This window comes from Simochromis diagramma, unplaced genomic scaffold (genome assembly GCF_900408965.1).
Source record: "Simochromis diagramma unplaced genomic scaffold, fSimDia1.1 OVJJ01000107.1, whole genome shotgun sequence".
NCBI lineage: Eukaryota > Metazoa > Chordata > Actinopteri > Cichliformes > Cichlidae > Simochromis > Simochromis diagramma.
In genome coordinates, this window is record NW_024387209.1 from 9,435,879 (window position 1) to 9,453,109 (window position 17,231).

The window sequence follows — 17,231 nt, forward strand, 5'->3', positions numbered from 1 at the left end:
ATTATAACAGCTTCTTTTAAAACGATCCCTGTCTTTTTTTTTTTAAAGCCCAGAGTACTCTGGCTTTTGATCACATCATTTTGAGTCATTTCACTGTACAAACGTTTCTATTAGTGAAAGAGCAGAGAACTCATAGAGGTACAGTCAAAGGCAACCTTCCAAAGATGCTAAAGAAGAGCAGAAAATTGCTTTAGTGCCAGGCAAACAAACCAAGGTAGGTGAAAGGATGTGGCATTAGAACGACTGCAAAACAGGCTTTGAATATCACAGAAACAGGAAGAGAAAGTGAGGGTTTGTTTTTTTTACTGAGCAATTCTGAAAGTCGGACACCGTCTGGAACCGTTACTATATTGATTACTGTTTTTTCATTATCACATTTTCTTTTTTTTAATTTGCATTTGTTTCAAAATGATGCATCCAAGGTTTACCGCGGCTCACCACAGGCCTGTGCAGGGTGGTTACATATATAGTTATAGAATATAGTTAAAGCAAAAACCAGAAAAAGAAGATGAAATAACAGTTTTTAAACAAAATAAAAAACAATTAATCTGTTTAGTTACTCAGCCATAAGATTTTTAATGCGATGCTGCCTTTTCTTTTAGATCTGTGGGCAGGTGATCTATGTTCTCTTCCCTGGAGGAAACTTCAACGGCTTCAATTTTCTAATAGAAACTGCCCTGCCCGTATATATGACTAGAACTTAATTTCCTTGGGCAGCTCTGAAAACAATATACATTCATTTCACACACTTTGGTCATGTAATTTACTCGGTGTTGCCTTTCAAATGTTCTACACTGTATCTCTTTGAATTTACTGCTATAAGAGTGAGTGGCCTTTTTATATCCTTGACAGGTATTTTCATCACAAACACTCACACTTTCATTCAACTCTACATAATTTTGTCGTATTCTTACCGTCCTTTGTCATGTGAAATAACAAATTCACAAAGGCCTCATCAGCACTTCCAAAATGATGGTGGCAGCACAGCACAGCAGTTCTCATTAGAATTACACTAATGCCAGTGTTTCTTTGAACATCTCAATCAGTCTAATCCAATTCTGCACATACTGCTTCGCTGTGCAGCTACACATTCCTACTGTTTAATGCTGCGCAAACAACTGAGAGCAAGTCCCTCAGAGGGGTCTCAGAAAAACCAACACCTCATTCTCTCAGCTGGGCGGAATTCATCATCTGAAAGCTGGCAGGAAAATCAATGAAAACTAATAAAAGGGTCATGCAGCGTGAACACAGGCCTTATTTGAATCAAGTCCAAGGATGCGGTCTGGACCCATCAAGTGCAGTGGCAATACTGGGAAAGTTTAGCTAGCTGCATGCCGCAGGAAAGATATTGACTAGAGTAGTTTTAAAGAAATTTTCTACAGCCACAATCAGCTTATTCCCATTTCTCAGTACTGTGTATGTATCAAACACTTCTAAAAGGATGAGTGCACAGAGACATTTATAGTCTTTCTAAGTGGCACAGGATCAATGACCACTGGAGCCAGGAAGGTGTCTGATTCTAAGATTGTACTGATAACATTTACAAATACAAATACAAAATAAATCCTTTAGACTGCCCCCCACCTTGGCACAGCATGCACACAAACACTCTATTCCAAAGTGAAAGAAGACTGCCGCACATACCTGCCACGTTTACTTTCTCTGAGTTTGGAGCACTGGGCGTAATAGTGCTGGTGCCGTTGCTCAGGTTGGGCCCTGTGCCATTGTAGATGTTCTCCACCTTGGACTCTAGCTTGCCCAGCCTCATCATGATGTTATCCAGCAGGACTGCGAGAGTCTTCTTCAGGTCTGCAAAATGAGAATGTTAAATTTTATTTCTCTCCAGCAAAAAAAAGCGGTGTGTCAGGTCCATGAGTTGGAGTAGAGTGCTTAAGTTGTCAAAGAGCTTAAGTTGTCAAAATCAACCTTTAATCTAAACAGTGGTGGGAATGGCATCAATGGGGGATTTCTTCTAAAAGCTGAAAGTGTTGTGTGACTAAAGCAAACATTTTAAGGGAGAGGAATAAAAACCAGGCTAGAAATTTCTGAGAATTTTATAAAACCAAAGTTGGCACGTATCTTGCCCCTGTTTCCAGAAAACCAGTTACTTTAATGGTACAACTGCACAGTTGAGGTTTCAGCTGTGTAGTGGCAGGCATACTGGTACTACGGGATAGACGTAGGCAAGTGTATCTTTGATTTTTTTTCACTTACTCAATCCATAAAATATGATATTTGCTCAGTGCTCTTGTGGAATGAGAAAGAGAAGCTGTAACTTTGGACTGTAGCTAGCAACACTGTGAGATGGTAGTACTTCTTCTGCTCTGGTGCAAGGTGGTTCACGTGTAGCTTCATGGAGCTCAACGAAGCAGAACAAGGACTACTACCGCCAGCTGCCATCTGAGTGTGAGATAGTCACCAAGTGGCACAAGTTGCTCCTAGAAGGATTTTGACTAAAGTCCTAACGCTTTTGTTTTAAATTTGGGGTCTCCAGCTTAAGTATCATGGTCCTGGGTCATTTTGACCCAGCATTCTTTGTTTCCTTGTGTTTCTGTATCATGTTAAGTTCAATGTTTTACGGCTTAATTACCACAAAACGGAAAGGATAGTAGTTTCAAGATTACATTCTCTTTCTTTTGCTCTCCACATACTCCAAACACTGTTTATTCGTTTGCAGCAAAAACCAGCTCAAATATGGTTGGTCAATTGTGATATTTCTTTAGAAATCGACACAAACGTGCCATTAAAGCTGCCATCTGTAGTATGAGCAGTGGTATTCAGTCAGGACAAGCAAGGCAAGTAGTGCTTGCCTTTCTGTAAAAGTCCCCACATGGAACTGACTGAGGAAAATTGCTCAGCTATCTCTGACAATAAATAGCTTCAGCTTCAATGACAAGCTCAGGTCCTACAACAACACATTCTTGAGGCTTCAGGGACCAGCTTCCAGCTCATTTAAATATTAATGGGGAGCACCCGAGTCTTTGCAAATGACTTCCTGTTCCTCCAGTTTTGTGAGGGTCTTTGCATTTCCACATAAATCTTTTTAAAATTTACTTTCATAAAACACAACCATGGCAAAATGCAGAACATGTAGGAACGTTCCTGACCAGTAGCCAGATAGATGAGGCCATATTTAGATTATATTTGCACAGTCACAATGCTTAAATACTGTATTTTTGGACCCATTTATCAAGGTACTTGTCTTGATACTTTAACCTGTAACAAATGCACTGGCATTTACAGAGAAATGTTAAGTTGTGTAAAGCTGCTGGAAATGCTACTCAGAGCACAGAGTATCCCCTACCATTGAAAAGCAAGGGTACATAGGTAACAGACACAAGTCCGCTTCTATGAATACATCCACTCAAAAAGGTTATGCTAATGACTACCAATGGAGCCAAAGGCCATTACACAGCTATGCAAACAATGATAGCATTGAAGCTACAGCCAACAGTTGTTATTTATATTAGCCAGCAAAGCTAAGAGAGGTTACATAAAGATAACTTAAATGCAGCAACATCAGGAACACAAATGAATATTGGCGACAGTTTAAATGTCATGTTATGTAGTTAACAGAGAGAAAACGCCTACGCCTGCTAATTTTCATTGAGAGAAAAGGTCTGAGATACTCTTAAAAGCCATAGCCAGTTATATTATTTGTATATTGGCTTAAATATCTACTGAACTAATCCAAAATGACTCAGGGTTGCTTTACTCAGAAGATGGTAATTGCTGCTTGTCTGTCACATGTAAACACCACTTTTTCCCGCGCCATGATGCATTTAACATGCCATTTTTCATCACGTCAGACAGATTGGCAATAGGACAACGAGGCCTGGCACAGCACCACCAGTATGTTTCGTGTGAAGGGAAAGGCCAGAGCATTTGTCTGATTTGGACGAGCCGAGGTATGCTGGGAGGAGCAGATGTACAGAGAGCAGCTCGGTGACACCAGGAAGAACCCAAACGGAAAGCTTTGCCATGCCAAGCTATTGGGCCGAACATAATATATTCACCCCAGAAACAGAGGCCTGTGCCTTCTGACTTCAGGCCGAATAACACAGAGATTCATTAGACTTGTTTAAAATTTCATTTGGTACGTCTTTCTAATAGGAGAGCAAAAGATAGAAACTTCTAGCTTATGTGACAGATGTATGAAGTTATAGTGTCCATATGTTAAATGTTCCTCACAACAAGAGTCCAAACACTGTCCATGGTCACTCCAGTTACACCAGACTTACCTGAGCAAGCCAGTAGGGTAATTTACCAATTGTGTTTATTACCATTAAGCATGAGTACTGGGACCAGTATTAAATAGGCACACACAGGCACCTAGACAAAAGGGTACAGCTATTGATATTTATGCAATGTTAATATATGCGATACCAACATAGCTGACATTTTAAAATTCCTAAGTTTCACTGGTAATGACACTTAGGGTCGAGGGATTATTCTTGATGTTGCCATGTTTCTCTGTGCTCTACTGTCATGGCTGACAGGGCAAAATGTTCAAAGGTTTGTGCTCACTTTACTGTATTTAATGAAAAATGGAGCTCAATGTGATATTCCGCCTGTGAAAGGTTAGATGCTCTGTAAAAACCCTGACACATATACAAATCTGACTTTAAACTAAATTTGAATCAGTGCAGTGTAGTTGGCTGCTTTAGGTCTGATGCTGATGGGATTTGCCAAACTGTTAAAGCAACTGTTTCAACCTCGAGTCAAGATGAGACTGTTTTGATGAAGTTAGGATACAGTTAACATTCCTTTTTTAAAGCGTATTCAAATGATCTTATCCTTTGTTTTTTGGTTTTGTTTTGGTTTTTTTCCAGAAAACCAACAGCCCCAGCTTACACCAAGCCGGTGGACTATGTAATCAGACTCTATGCATAAAAATTGCCACTTTCCATATATCATTAGATTTGGAAGAGGCAGTAGCTATACCCTCTCTGTTGAGCAACAACACCTGCAGGTAAGAACCATAACAAATTCAGTTTGTTTGGGTTTTTTGGACATTTTCTGGAATGCACTAAAGGTTACGACATCCGATTTCTGAGGAATCTCGATCACAGCACTAGCGAGTTGGATCATAGCATGAGCTGAGAAAGTTAAATTGCAATACTTTGAGAACTTTAGGGGGATTATCCCAGCCCTTGACCCTGGAGGAACATTAATAAACACCAGCACATCTGCTTAGTAGGAAATGAAAAACATCAGTGACTATAACCACCATCATGTCTTTATTTTATAGTAAAATGTGGAGAGTAGCATCGATAGGAGTATTTATCAAGTGAGGAAGTAATATCTGTCACTATAATTACTATAGTTAAACGTGAGGCTTCACTATAATTAAATGTGAGATTGTGATTCAAAAACCTTCATTAGGCTGTGTGTTGCTGTGAATAATGCTTTGACCTGTCGTTGTGTGCATTAAATGTGCTGCCAGGTAAGCTGGATGAGTAATGGCACACCTAGGGAAACATTTCTGCCGGCCTCCATCCTTCTTATTACGGTGATGCACTTGCAAAAACAAACCCTGCAGCAATAAACATAGTGAAATTCATTCTGTTATAAACAATAGTGTCAAACTAGGCAATGATGTGGTTACACAATCACCTGGGACATTTCATTAGGCTCGTGAGCATTAAAAAGAAGTGAAGTGATGACCTGGAGGACTGAGAACCTTCACAGACATATTAAAAAGAAGTGATTACACAGAAACACAAGCCCAAAGCATTTATCAGCAACCCCTGTTCTTTCCTATCATCCACAACCAAAAGCTCAATCCAGCCAGGCAGTGGGCTCCATCTGACTGACTGTAGCAAAGAGCAGGGAGGCACATGGTGACCTACCATCCTGGAGAGGACGAAGATGATTAGAAAAGCAACATACCGAGGCTGCCGGGCCAAGCACAGAGCACAAGAGCTTTATATGTTTCCCAACAATGAAAGAAATCCACAATAGAAATCCACAATAGCTTGATAGCTACATGGTAACAGCAGATCGTTCCAACCAGTTCCATGGATCAGTTTTGGAAAGGCGGAAGAGTAAAGCTCATATCCAATCATATTCATTTCTAACAGCCTTTTTATTCAGGTTTAAAACTGACGCTGGCTGGTCAAGTGAGATGACATGACTGAAAAACTCTGCTTTCCCTGTCAGCTGCTCAATCCCTCATAACGTTATGTTCACTTGATGGGAAGCTTTCACTGCACTTGCAGTGACCTAACATTTTCTACTAGCATGATCATAAATGGTAAATAAAATGGTAAATGGCCTGTATTTGTATAGCGCTTTACTTAGTCCCTAAGGACCCCAAAGTGCTTTACATGTTCAGTCATCCACACATTCACACACTGGTGATGGCAAGCTACATTGTAGCCACAGCTGCCCTGTGGCGCACTGACAGAGGCAAGGCTGCCGGACACTGGCGCCACCCGGCCCTCTGACCACCACCAGTAGGCAACGGGTGAAGTGTCTTGCCCAAGGACACAACAACCGAGACTGTCCAAGCCGTTGAATTGAAACATTGAATGAGTTGAAAGAAAACAGCAGCGCTACTGACAGTTCAGCATATCCTTAACAACTCACTTGAGTATCAGTGTCATAACTCAGAAGTGAGCTTGTCTAACTTTTCAACTTGTATCAGACTCCTTTCATTAAGTTTTAAAGCTTCTTCCATAGTAAATAAAGCTGGACGATTCTCACTTGGCATTGACACCTGAGGTAAACAGTGGACTGACTCTGGGACAGATCCAGGCCAAACAGCAGCAGAAACACGCCAGCTGGTGCTATGGAGTATGACATGTTTATAATGTTTTTGATCTCTCTTGGATAACTAAAACATGTTTGTCCTGTAGCAGCCACTGTAGCTAGGGTTATGCACTTGAATTGTGAGATGTACGATAACCGAAGCCAGTTGACTGCAGTCTACTGAAATATAATTGAAACATTTTACACACTGAAAACTAAAACAGAAGACTTAATAAAGCAGGAACACAATGTCCACTTTAAAGTTGCTTGAAGAAATGAGCTTGAAAGAAATTATAGTTAGGAAGCAAAACAGGGAATTCAATATACTTGTACTAAAGGGATTTCTACCAATCAGAACCATATATTTCAAATGTAATTCATAAATCCACTTTCTCATTCACTTATTCAATTTAAGGTTACAGGGTGCTGAGTCTAACACAGCTTTCATACAGTGAAACGTATTTTACATCCTAAACAAGCTGCCAGTTCAATGCAAGGCCAATCCAGAGACACACACAATCATTCATGCTTACAGTCACACCTATGGCCAATTTAGAATCACCAATTAATCTAACAAGCATGTTTTTGGACTGTGGGATGAACCTGGAGTACCCACAGAGAACCCATGCAGTCACACGAAGAACATCTCCACACAGAAAGGCCCCAGCCGGCTGATGATGTGAACCCAGGACTTTCTTGCTATGTGGGAAATCAGCTACGAGTGGTTCTAAGTACTCCCCCACTAATTCAATCTTCCTAAAAATACACTTTTACCTGTTGATGAATTCAGTTCATATAGTAGCACAGGATTTTTAAAAATCTAAATATAACCCTGAAGATGTTTTTAAACACCCGCAGAGAGAAACAAATACCTGAAATCTTTCAGCGACTGGCTGTGTACATAAAGGCTTGGACTCACTGATTAGATGCTTTTCAACATGTGGGTTTCTTAAAATTATCCTGACCATTAAAAGCAACTAAGTGGCCCAAATCAGCTTTCAGGAGTTACAGTATTAAAACCACATGCATTAAGATGGCATGGGTCATTTATGGGTGGTAAAGGAGGAAACGCTGTTTCCCAGTAAACTCATTACGAATTGTATCAAGCCAAACACAGGAAGCACAGAGGATCCCAGTGCTCGGCTATCTAATCAAGGACTTGAAATGGACTGTGATGGGATATTGGACGCCGGTCAGCAGACTGCTACAGCAGTGTGAAAATCAATCGATCATATAAGGGAACAAAACAAACTGGACAGGAATCTGTTCCCTGGAACGACAGGCTGATGTATTACAAATAAATCTATGGATGGGGCTCAGACCACTTTACCCCAAACAAATCACAGAGTTTACAGGAGGATAGGTCCCATGCAAATGTACTTCAAGTCTGGGCAATGAAAGCAGCACAAACAAGCAATAATAATGACTTAATATAATAATGCAGATGTTGAAGTTTATTTCCTCCAAGCAGCTCAGATGACACTGCTGAGTTAAATGTTTTAAGCAGAGCCTGATTACTGGCAGTAATTTGGAAAGGAAGACGTTTTGCGTAGGGACCTGAATTTTTTCCACATTCTGCATGCACTTTGAAATAAACAAAAGCAGTTTAATGCGTGTCAGAAAAGGGGGGGAAGCAGAAATTTGACACCCTATGCTACCAGCGCACTTGTTTCTCTTCTCGCTCTGGCTCCTTCTTCACGTTCCTAATCTCCAGGAGCTCTACTGTATCCTGTTGTTTCTCTGGGCATTAGAGAACAATCAATTCCAATCTCAGGTTTCTAATGAAGCCTCCCATTGAGCCATACAGGTCTATTAATGGCATGAATAACTTATTGATGGCTCTTCTGGACCTGTGCTATTACAGTATTATGCTCCAATGCAGCCGTATTGACGTTAAAGCTCCCGAACATTTTTTTTAAAAAATAGAGCCGATGCTGCACCTGTTCAGGATGCAGACAAGTGGAACTATTCCATCCAATTTAAAGAAGATGTGGAAACAGAGGCCAACAGCCTAAAATAACAGTCTTGAATTTTGCTATGCTTCACACCTAAACATATACATGTATCTGGCCTTTTACACTTAAAGTGACACATTTACAGCACTAAAATAACCAACCATACCCAACCTTAAACCTGGAGAGCGATATCAGTAAGATGGAGAGGGGGGCACTATCAAGAGAATCAGGTCAAATGATTTTCTTCAGCTCTTACATACCACGCACCAGGAAAAGATCTGCTTCATATGCATTTGCACTTCTGCAAATACTCTGTGGTCTAAGCAAGGAAGCTGCTTTGATAAGGGTGTGTATGATGCCAAGTACAGGCCCACCACTTGTGAGCACTAAGTGCCCCAGACTACTTGCAAATCACTGGACTGATTGATGACATGCACTGTCAGGTATGTCCCAGAAATGTTCAGCTCTGGAAGCATGTGTCAAACTATTTTGTGACTGATTGAGATATGCATCCTGGCCTTGCACATTTGGCGACAAAGATTCTGTAGTAAAGGTAGAAAGATTACTCTTGTTTGCTAAAATCAGAGCAGCCATGTTAGCGAGTCGACTACTCACCGTAAGCCGTCATGGTTCCAACATACGGACCATCCATGACACTTTGGTTCTCCTCAGCCAGTGCTTTGATGTAGCGCTTGCTAAGGTCGAGGATCTGCTGACGCAGCACGGCACTGTTCTCGTGGCTGGCTCGCTGCTGGATGGTGAAATGCAGCAGCATCATGCCCCAGATGAAGCCGAAGCTGACCAGGAAGAAGCCCAGCTTCTGAGAGGACAGTTTCCACAGGAAAGGTGTAGCCATGCTGACAGGACAGAGACTTGGAAGAGCTGGACTGACTTTGACTGGACAGGGGGAAAGATAAAGAGTTGGGCAAGAGGAATCAGGAGGGCAGGCGAGGCATATCTGTGTCAGTTGGAGCGACTCCGGCAGTTTTTGGAGGGTGGCATGCAGCTCGTCACCGTCATGATTTCCTTCTTTGATCCATCCTCACCGCTCAGTAACATCTCAGGGGGCAGAGTCCAACCTGCTGCAGAAAACACAAACAGAGAGGAAGGAGAGATCAGGAGTTAGGTAGTTGCTTTGCTAAACTCAGATAACAAGGGAGTTGCCTTCCCTACCCCAATCCCACATGACCATGATTATTTTAAAACACTGATAACCAAGAGAGGTTTGGCAGTTTGAGATATAACTTACAGTAAACTGAGGTGGGGTCCTATTACAAGCATGCACAACATACACACACTCAGTCACATGCCCATATGTAACTAGCATGGAAATACTTCACTGTAAGTGAAGATGCAAAGTTTACCAAAGTAAACAACAAAACTACTTCAATCACCCTCACCCAGATAAACATGAAGATTTTAAAAAAGCCAACAAAGGCAAAGTAGCTAAAGTGGTAGCTAAACCTATCCCGAGCTCAGAGCCAGCAGCCTCAGTATGAGCCTCGGTATTAGCAGCGAAAAGATTAAAGCAGATAATGAGCAAAACTGTGGAGATGAAAACGAGAAGAGGGCCAATGTCCTGTTATTTGTTAAAGTTAAAAACTTAGTGAAAAATGATGCAACAACACAACATTTGTTTTTTGTGCACCGCAACTCATATTCAGTTAAATATTTGTAGTTGATTCAAGTAACAGACCGCTTCAGTTGTTTCAGTAACGTCCTGGAGTTTTGAGGTAACTATGAAGTTTAAGGCATGCAATTTAGTTGAACAAATTCTTGAAAATGAGTAACTGGGTGGAGGTGCTTAATGTTAGTGAAGCGTACTTCTCCTCCACTATTAGTTTGAGAAGATCAACCTGTTTCTAACTGCAGTAGGCCACACACAACGGAGCCGGAGCACACCCAGCTGCTGTGCTCAGTGTGTGGAGGCTCATTTACGTGTCGCATGGTAACACACCAAAGTTGACTAGTAAAAAAAAAAAAACAACAGAAAAAAAAGGAAAAAAGACGAAAAAGAAATGACTTTAATGCTTCTGCGACTCTTGAAACAGAAGCAGACTTGTTTAATCCAGATAGTATCGTGTGTGACTGATGTTGCTGTGTGAATGTTTATGCAAAAGGGTGTATACTGTCCCTGAAATAAAAACATTTGAATAGCTTACAATTTATCTTCCTCGCTGACAGGTGAGAACACAAACAGAATTTTAATCCCTTTCACTTTTTGTCATTGCACTCTCATGTTCGCAACACGTTTAGAGAGGGGCTCAGACTCAAACGCGAGCTTGAGGCGTACAGGTAAACACAGTAAGGCGAGACAAGCTGAGCTACAATTAATTCATCAGTTAATACGGGGCCTGGGTTTCACTAACATTTAAATTATTAATCAACCAGTTGTTTAATAATTGTCTACAACTTCCAACAGTCTGAGACAGTCTTGCCTTTTCAGCAGCTGTTTGTGGTGCTGTACTAAATGAACTACACTTTTTTTTTTAAGCTCAGTTGTTGATATTCGTTTAAAAAAAAAAAAAAGAAAGAAAGAAAAAAGTCTACTATTCAGAATAAATTCACACCTGAGTTTGGGGGACACAGACTTTGAATCTTTTCAAGTCACAGGAAAAGAGAGTTTTTAGAAGTATTTCTTCTCGTTTTAAGTTTTTAGAGCATGCCCGATGAAGAATATCAAAAGCCCATCACTGAAATCCAGTCAGCAGAAGTTGTACACATGTGGCATCGTACCTTGATGAATAGCTGGAATGCAGGTTTGCACATAGCACATGTAATCTGTCCAGTCAGCAGCCTGTATATGCTTCTTGCATCAAACCGCCCTTCTGCTGTGCTTGTAGTATCGCTCATTTTGTGAGATTTAAATCGCATGGAACCTCCGAGCTAAGCAGGTTACAAGACTGTTATCCCGATATAAGACATTTATCACCCCGACAATGATATATATCACAAAAAGTTTACATTTTCTGTCAAATCTGTGAATCTCGGGCAACTCGACTTGCGTGAAGTGTTTTCAGCTGGGTGTCGTGTACCTGGAGTCTAGTTTTGAGCGATGCTTGAAACTATACATTTTAAGATGCAAGTTGTAATGGCTGCCATTTTCTTTGCGATTATTTATTACGCGGCGTGATGCTGGGAAAAGCCTGTTTCAACGTTCGAGTCTAAGGTTTATTTGGAGCACCTGACGACTCTTCTTTGCTTCTCATCCATAAACTCTCTCCACACTCTTTCACGTGATTCTTGTGTATGTGGTAGAACAGGTTTGCTGTGTTTGAGTCTGATATGGAGTCCAGTTTCCTGCATAATTTCCATTGTACAATCTTCTGGTCCGTGTCAGACTTTTCATAACCAAACCATGTCCATGCTACAGAGGGAGCCCCTCGTTTAGGAATAAGGTCCTGGATTTGTTTTGACTGGTCTTTCTGTTTGTCATCATCTCAGTTTATTTTAAAAAATCTCAACAGGATCTTCAGCTTTATTGTGAAAGGTTTATGTGGAAAATAAACAAGCGGATGACGGAACCACACGCTGGTTTTACCGTCGTTCTTGCTAACGACAATGCATAAAAACAGTCACTTGACCGTCCGTAGTGTAGATATTTTAAATATAAGAGAAAGGGAGAACTTTAAGAAATTAATATAGCCACTACAGTGACCATGAAAACCATGAAAAAATATTGCCGTGAACAGTTTATTTTGCGACACCATGAAACAAACGAAAGCGTAAGATGAAACGATAGACGTTTTCATATCGTCATCCGATATATATCGTTATATTGAATAGCTCTACACCGAAGCCATATGCTGAGTTATGTTAAAGAAAAGATAACAGAATGGAGCCATAACAAGAATAACAGGTCACCTTTAACCTGCAACTCCCGCGCTAATCTTAGCAGAATATACTTGATGAGAGTATTGAATACCCCGATTATTATTTACAGCAACAGGAAATAACGTTTATCAGAAACACACATCATTAATATTAATCTATGCTGGTGCCTGTGTGTGCTGTAAACAAGCAGCTACCAGATATCTTATTAACCAGCATTTGCGTGCATGCCTGACCACATGAATGAAACCGAAACAAACATCCCTTTTCTGATTATAACGCATTGTTCTGTTCTCTGCCGTGCGATCAGCTTCTTGTAGAGAAACCCTCACCAGGCTAATCAGCATAAACATTCAACTCTAATTTGCTGCACTCCCTGGCTTTACAGCTAGCTAAACATAACTGCGCCATTATCAGCAAATTTGGCTTTAACCATCAAGCTTTTGCCCATAATGTAAAATGAGGCTGCCCTGCAGCACTTTTTGGAGCTGTTAAATAGTTCAACAAGTATTAACTGACGACCTCTAGGCAATTTCTGCTTAGCTAAATAAATGCCTCAGGCTTTAAGCATTATGCCACAGCAACAAAAACATAAAAAAAAACCCAAACAAAAAAAAAAAAAAAAAAAAAAACTTTACAGCACGCAATCAAGCCAAAAGAAAAAAGATGTGTTGTCATCTGCATTCAGCCGCTGCTGCTGTAAACGAGGGTAAGTGTGAGGAGAGGATTTCTGCAGCCTTGCTTCTGAACTGCGTCTTTCTTAGACCCTTTTAAAGCAGCTCTAACCAGGTCAAAACCACAGCCGCTTGCATGAATGCAACACTTTGAAAAACCCCAATACTCTCAACTACAACACCACATGCTCCTGCCTATATCAGAATTACTGAATTTGTTGAACATTTACAGAGGAATATTTGTCCTGGATCTAAAGCACAGCAAAGATGGATACGCCAGCAATTAAGTTCTGAAAGGAAATCATCAACACCTTCCCAAGAAACACAAAAGGCAGCCACACAAAGGCTCTTTTCACCTTCCATCCATCAGCTTCATAAATAGGTCAGAGACAGCTGCGAGCAGCTTCCAGCAGGGCTGGAATCTCACTGCAGGTTATGACACACCATAAATGTTCAGTCATTTAGGACGAAGGCCTGTTTTTGCTTTTTGCGTGCACAGAAATGGTTTTATACATTTGTACAAATATGACATTGTCAGAAATTAAGCCAATTCTGTATTCTGTCTTTCGGACATTTACTAGTCCAATTTGCTTTGTGATGTGTGCATAACGGGAACGACAATAAAAAAAAGGCAAGAAAGAAAAATCTCGGTACTTCACTGTGAATTCATAAGACAAGCCTTTGGCAGCAGCGCTGGCAAATCTGCAGTGCTGATAACATCGGATGTCTCTCGCTGCTCAGGACTCTGTTGGAGGAGGGCACGAAAAAAGGCTGGCAGTGCTCTCTAGTTGGGCGCTGACAAGCATGGGAAGCTCTGGGGCTGTTTATCAGAAAGGAACGCTGCTCAGACAACCCCGTGGTACATCGCTGTAAGATGCACGAGCCAAAACCTACACAGAACACTGACTCAACCGCTTCGGTTTCTGAAAACACACATAGTCCCAGTTGGTGCCAGCTCTCTTGTCTGACCTGATTTCCTGCATCTATCCATCTTATTTAACTCTGAAATCCATAACCCCTTTGTTAGGAGGCTTTCTGATGTCCTGTGATCCCTAGAGAAAGGAGCAATGCAACCATTCAGCCCCCAGTGGTGCATATATTGCCTCTCAGTTGCCTTCTGGTTTCTAATTCAGGATCTTAATTAGTCTGGCAGGGAGCCCCCTGGCTCTCACCAGCAACAGCCCACTGAAACTCTGTGTGATGACAGCCGGCTACGGTAGCAGAAAATATGATCCGTGGCAACTTGAGATGATGACATAACTACCTGCTGAATGGCCATTTCATTGTTGGAAGAAATGGCAGTGCATCAAACTCTGAAGGTTCAAGAGGCGACGGTAAAGATAAAAACAACTGAATCATTCAGTTCTGACAGAAATCAGTGTCCTCCCAGAGCAGTGGCAAAGTTCTTTATCCTACTGGGACAAAAGCAGTGAAATTTAAGCTTCAGCTGTTGAGCTTAAAGCAGTGTGGATTAACCCTATGTGCTCCAGGTAGACCTGCACTGCACTGATATTAGACTTTCAAATGCAGTTTCTGTGGTGGCATTTCTGCATAGCTGCAACAATAGCAGCAAGTTTCACATCGACAGAGAGGGTGAACTGTAACAGCTAAGAGTATGATGGTGCCGATGGCAGAAAACAAGCATCCAAGGCAAACTTCTAGTTGTCTAGCTGGAATTAAAACTTTGTGTTAAAAGGATGAGGACTAAAACTCACATTTCCATAAAAATAGGATTTCCCACGATAGAAAGAGGCCTTTTTTGGCCGCTCCCTTGAGGGAGGAGTATTTCCTCCCAGTCTCAAACCCAGGACCTTTTACGCATTAGGCAAACATAAATATAGATTGTGTTTTATCATTTCTGTCCCCTTACTTGATAAGGTTTCTGCTTTCTGTCTGAAGATTAACAGTGTTAACATCAACTGGAACTGCTGTTTGGCATCTTTCCCCCAGAAAGTGTTCTTCATCAGAGCCACATTTACATACTTTAAATATGTTTGAAACGAGTCTAGCTATGCATCAAATGCTGTCCAGGTCAGTATTCAGTCTGTGTGTGCAGCACTTCTTCCCCAATTCCACAGTAGTGCAACTGTTATAAAAACAATTAGAATGCTGTAAATATGCAGGGGATTTTCCAACTACATTTGAAGGCATGCATTGAATTCTGTCCAATAGCCTTAAGGCCACTGCTGAAATTCAAGTTGTGAGGAAAGATTATAATCTAAAAAAAGACAGTGATCAACAAAAACAAAAACAACAATAAACACTGGCAAACACAGACCATGAGGTTTTTCTTTGAGGGAGACGTCTTAAGGGTGTGTGTGTGTGTGTGTTTTACTGTCAGAGTAAAAACCGTAAATAAAAGATAGGTGTAGCCACTGTTACCTTACCCAGTGGTTTCAAAACTCCGGATCTTGAAGTTTCAATGTTAGCATTATGTCAACTGTCATGTTTTTTTGAGGCCATGGCCATATTTAGAGATGCTCGGCAGTTCCCAGCTAATGTTAGCAAGCTTAATTAGTAATGTGCATATACAGCAAGTGCTAAGTAACAGAGGAATAGAACCTGGACTGCATGTATCTTGGACACACTTCAAACCAGAGTTGTTATAGTTTAGCATTTTGTTATTCAATTGTATTTTGGGATTCATTTTCAATATTTGTCTTAATTCAATTTAGTTACAGTTCATTTTCAGAATGTTTTTTTCTTGTTTCAGCTTTTCAGAAAATCTTTTTGTTTTAGTTCACTATAATAACCCTGCTTCAATGGCCCCGAACTTAAACCTTACAAGTATCCAAAAGAATGAGAAAAGTATTAACTGCAAATAGAAATTAGAAATATTTTTATAGTAGTCTGTGCACATGTTAAATGATTCACATGGTTAAAATCGGGAACTTTAACATGGAAGTTGAATGGGGATACACGTGGTCCTACAGTTATTAACATCTATGAGATGATTTTTTAGCCCCAGAGGTTGCTGCTTGCATCGTTTTAGTTTAAAAACAAAAAATGACAGACAGAATTTAATTTCCCTTTAAAAACTACATTATGAATGTAAAATTTCATGTGGTAGCTACAGTATAAAACAGACTCAGCAAACTGAAGACACACTCAGTTACAAAATATGAAACTGTGTCAACTTTGGAGTCACCACTAGTGGCGCTATCTGCGATTAAGTACCTTCATCATGTATAGCCTGTCCAGCTCTTACAAATGTCTGTTCTGATTAACCAAAGCCCTTATGGTTGCTCTAGGTCATAGCAGTATCAAATACAATTGCTTACAATCAGTGCTATCAGTCTAGCCTGGTGCAATCATGGCCAGGAGGTTTATTTTCCCTGCATTCTCTGTAAAGTCACAGGGATTAAGAGTAAAAAAAATGATATCTCATCATTGTCAATCATCTCTGGCTTCACTATCCTTCCACAGGAGTCCCAATCACATAGCCTTTGCCCTCATACGATTATGAACAGGCCATGCTGCAAAGCGAGATACAGGCTCCATCCATTTCCTCCACATCTGAGATTAGAGCTGAAAATAACTTCCTTTAAAGTGCAGTTTAGGGGATGATTCATAAAGGTGAAGCAGACTCAGGGAGGTCTAGATTAATTCCACTGCATTGCTTCAGGCCTAAAATAAAGAGAATTCAACTGAACTGAAAAAAAAGCATACACTAAGAGCTTGTTGCATAAGCACAAAAAGTAGTGAAATATGCTCTAGATGTAGCCTCAGCCATCAATTATTGATCAGCTTTGAAAAAGGATCCATTTTCCCCGTGAATATAAATATGGTCTTGACTTCTCACATCCAGGTGACCGCAGAGCTCTCAGGTGGTGACAACCAACAGCCTTACTTTGTCTGACTTTTGCGATACACATACTTTTAGGATTAATGCTATCGTCCAAAGACAGAATTAGTGTTCGTGTTTATTATGATTAAGCACCTAAAAACTAACTGAAATTCCAGAAAAACCTGCACACACACAACTTAGCTGAAGCTCTTCTTGTCCCTTTGACTTTCT

General features: G+C 40.7%; 1 protein-coding gene across 6 annotated transcripts in view; it reads right to left on the reverse strand.

The window, feature by feature from the left end:
• Nucleotides 1-17,231, reverse strand: part of mgat5 (alpha-1,6-mannosylglycoprotein 6-beta-N-acetylglucosaminyltransferase) — a 107,614-nt gene that overhangs the window by 78,962 nt on the left and 11,421 nt on the right. For 3 of the 6 annotated variants that reach the window (XR_005698813.1, XM_040051596.1, XM_040051598.1), the window contains exons 2-3: nucleotides 9,324-9,790; nucleotides 1,645-1,809 (exon numbers count right to left, since the gene is read on the reverse strand). Coding sequence is in view for 5 of the 6 variants with exons in the window: in XM_040051596.1 (XP_039907530.1) it covers nucleotides 1,645-1,809; nucleotides 9,324-9,564 (406 nt within the window). In the remaining variant the exon portion in view is untranslated. Of the gene's footprint in view, nucleotides 1-1,644; nucleotides 1,810-9,323; nucleotides 9,791-12,233; nucleotides 12,240-14,214; nucleotides 14,220-17,231 lie in introns of those variants that run through there. The other 3 variants (XM_040051597.1, XM_040051599.1, XM_040051600.1) reach the window with 2 other exon arrangements.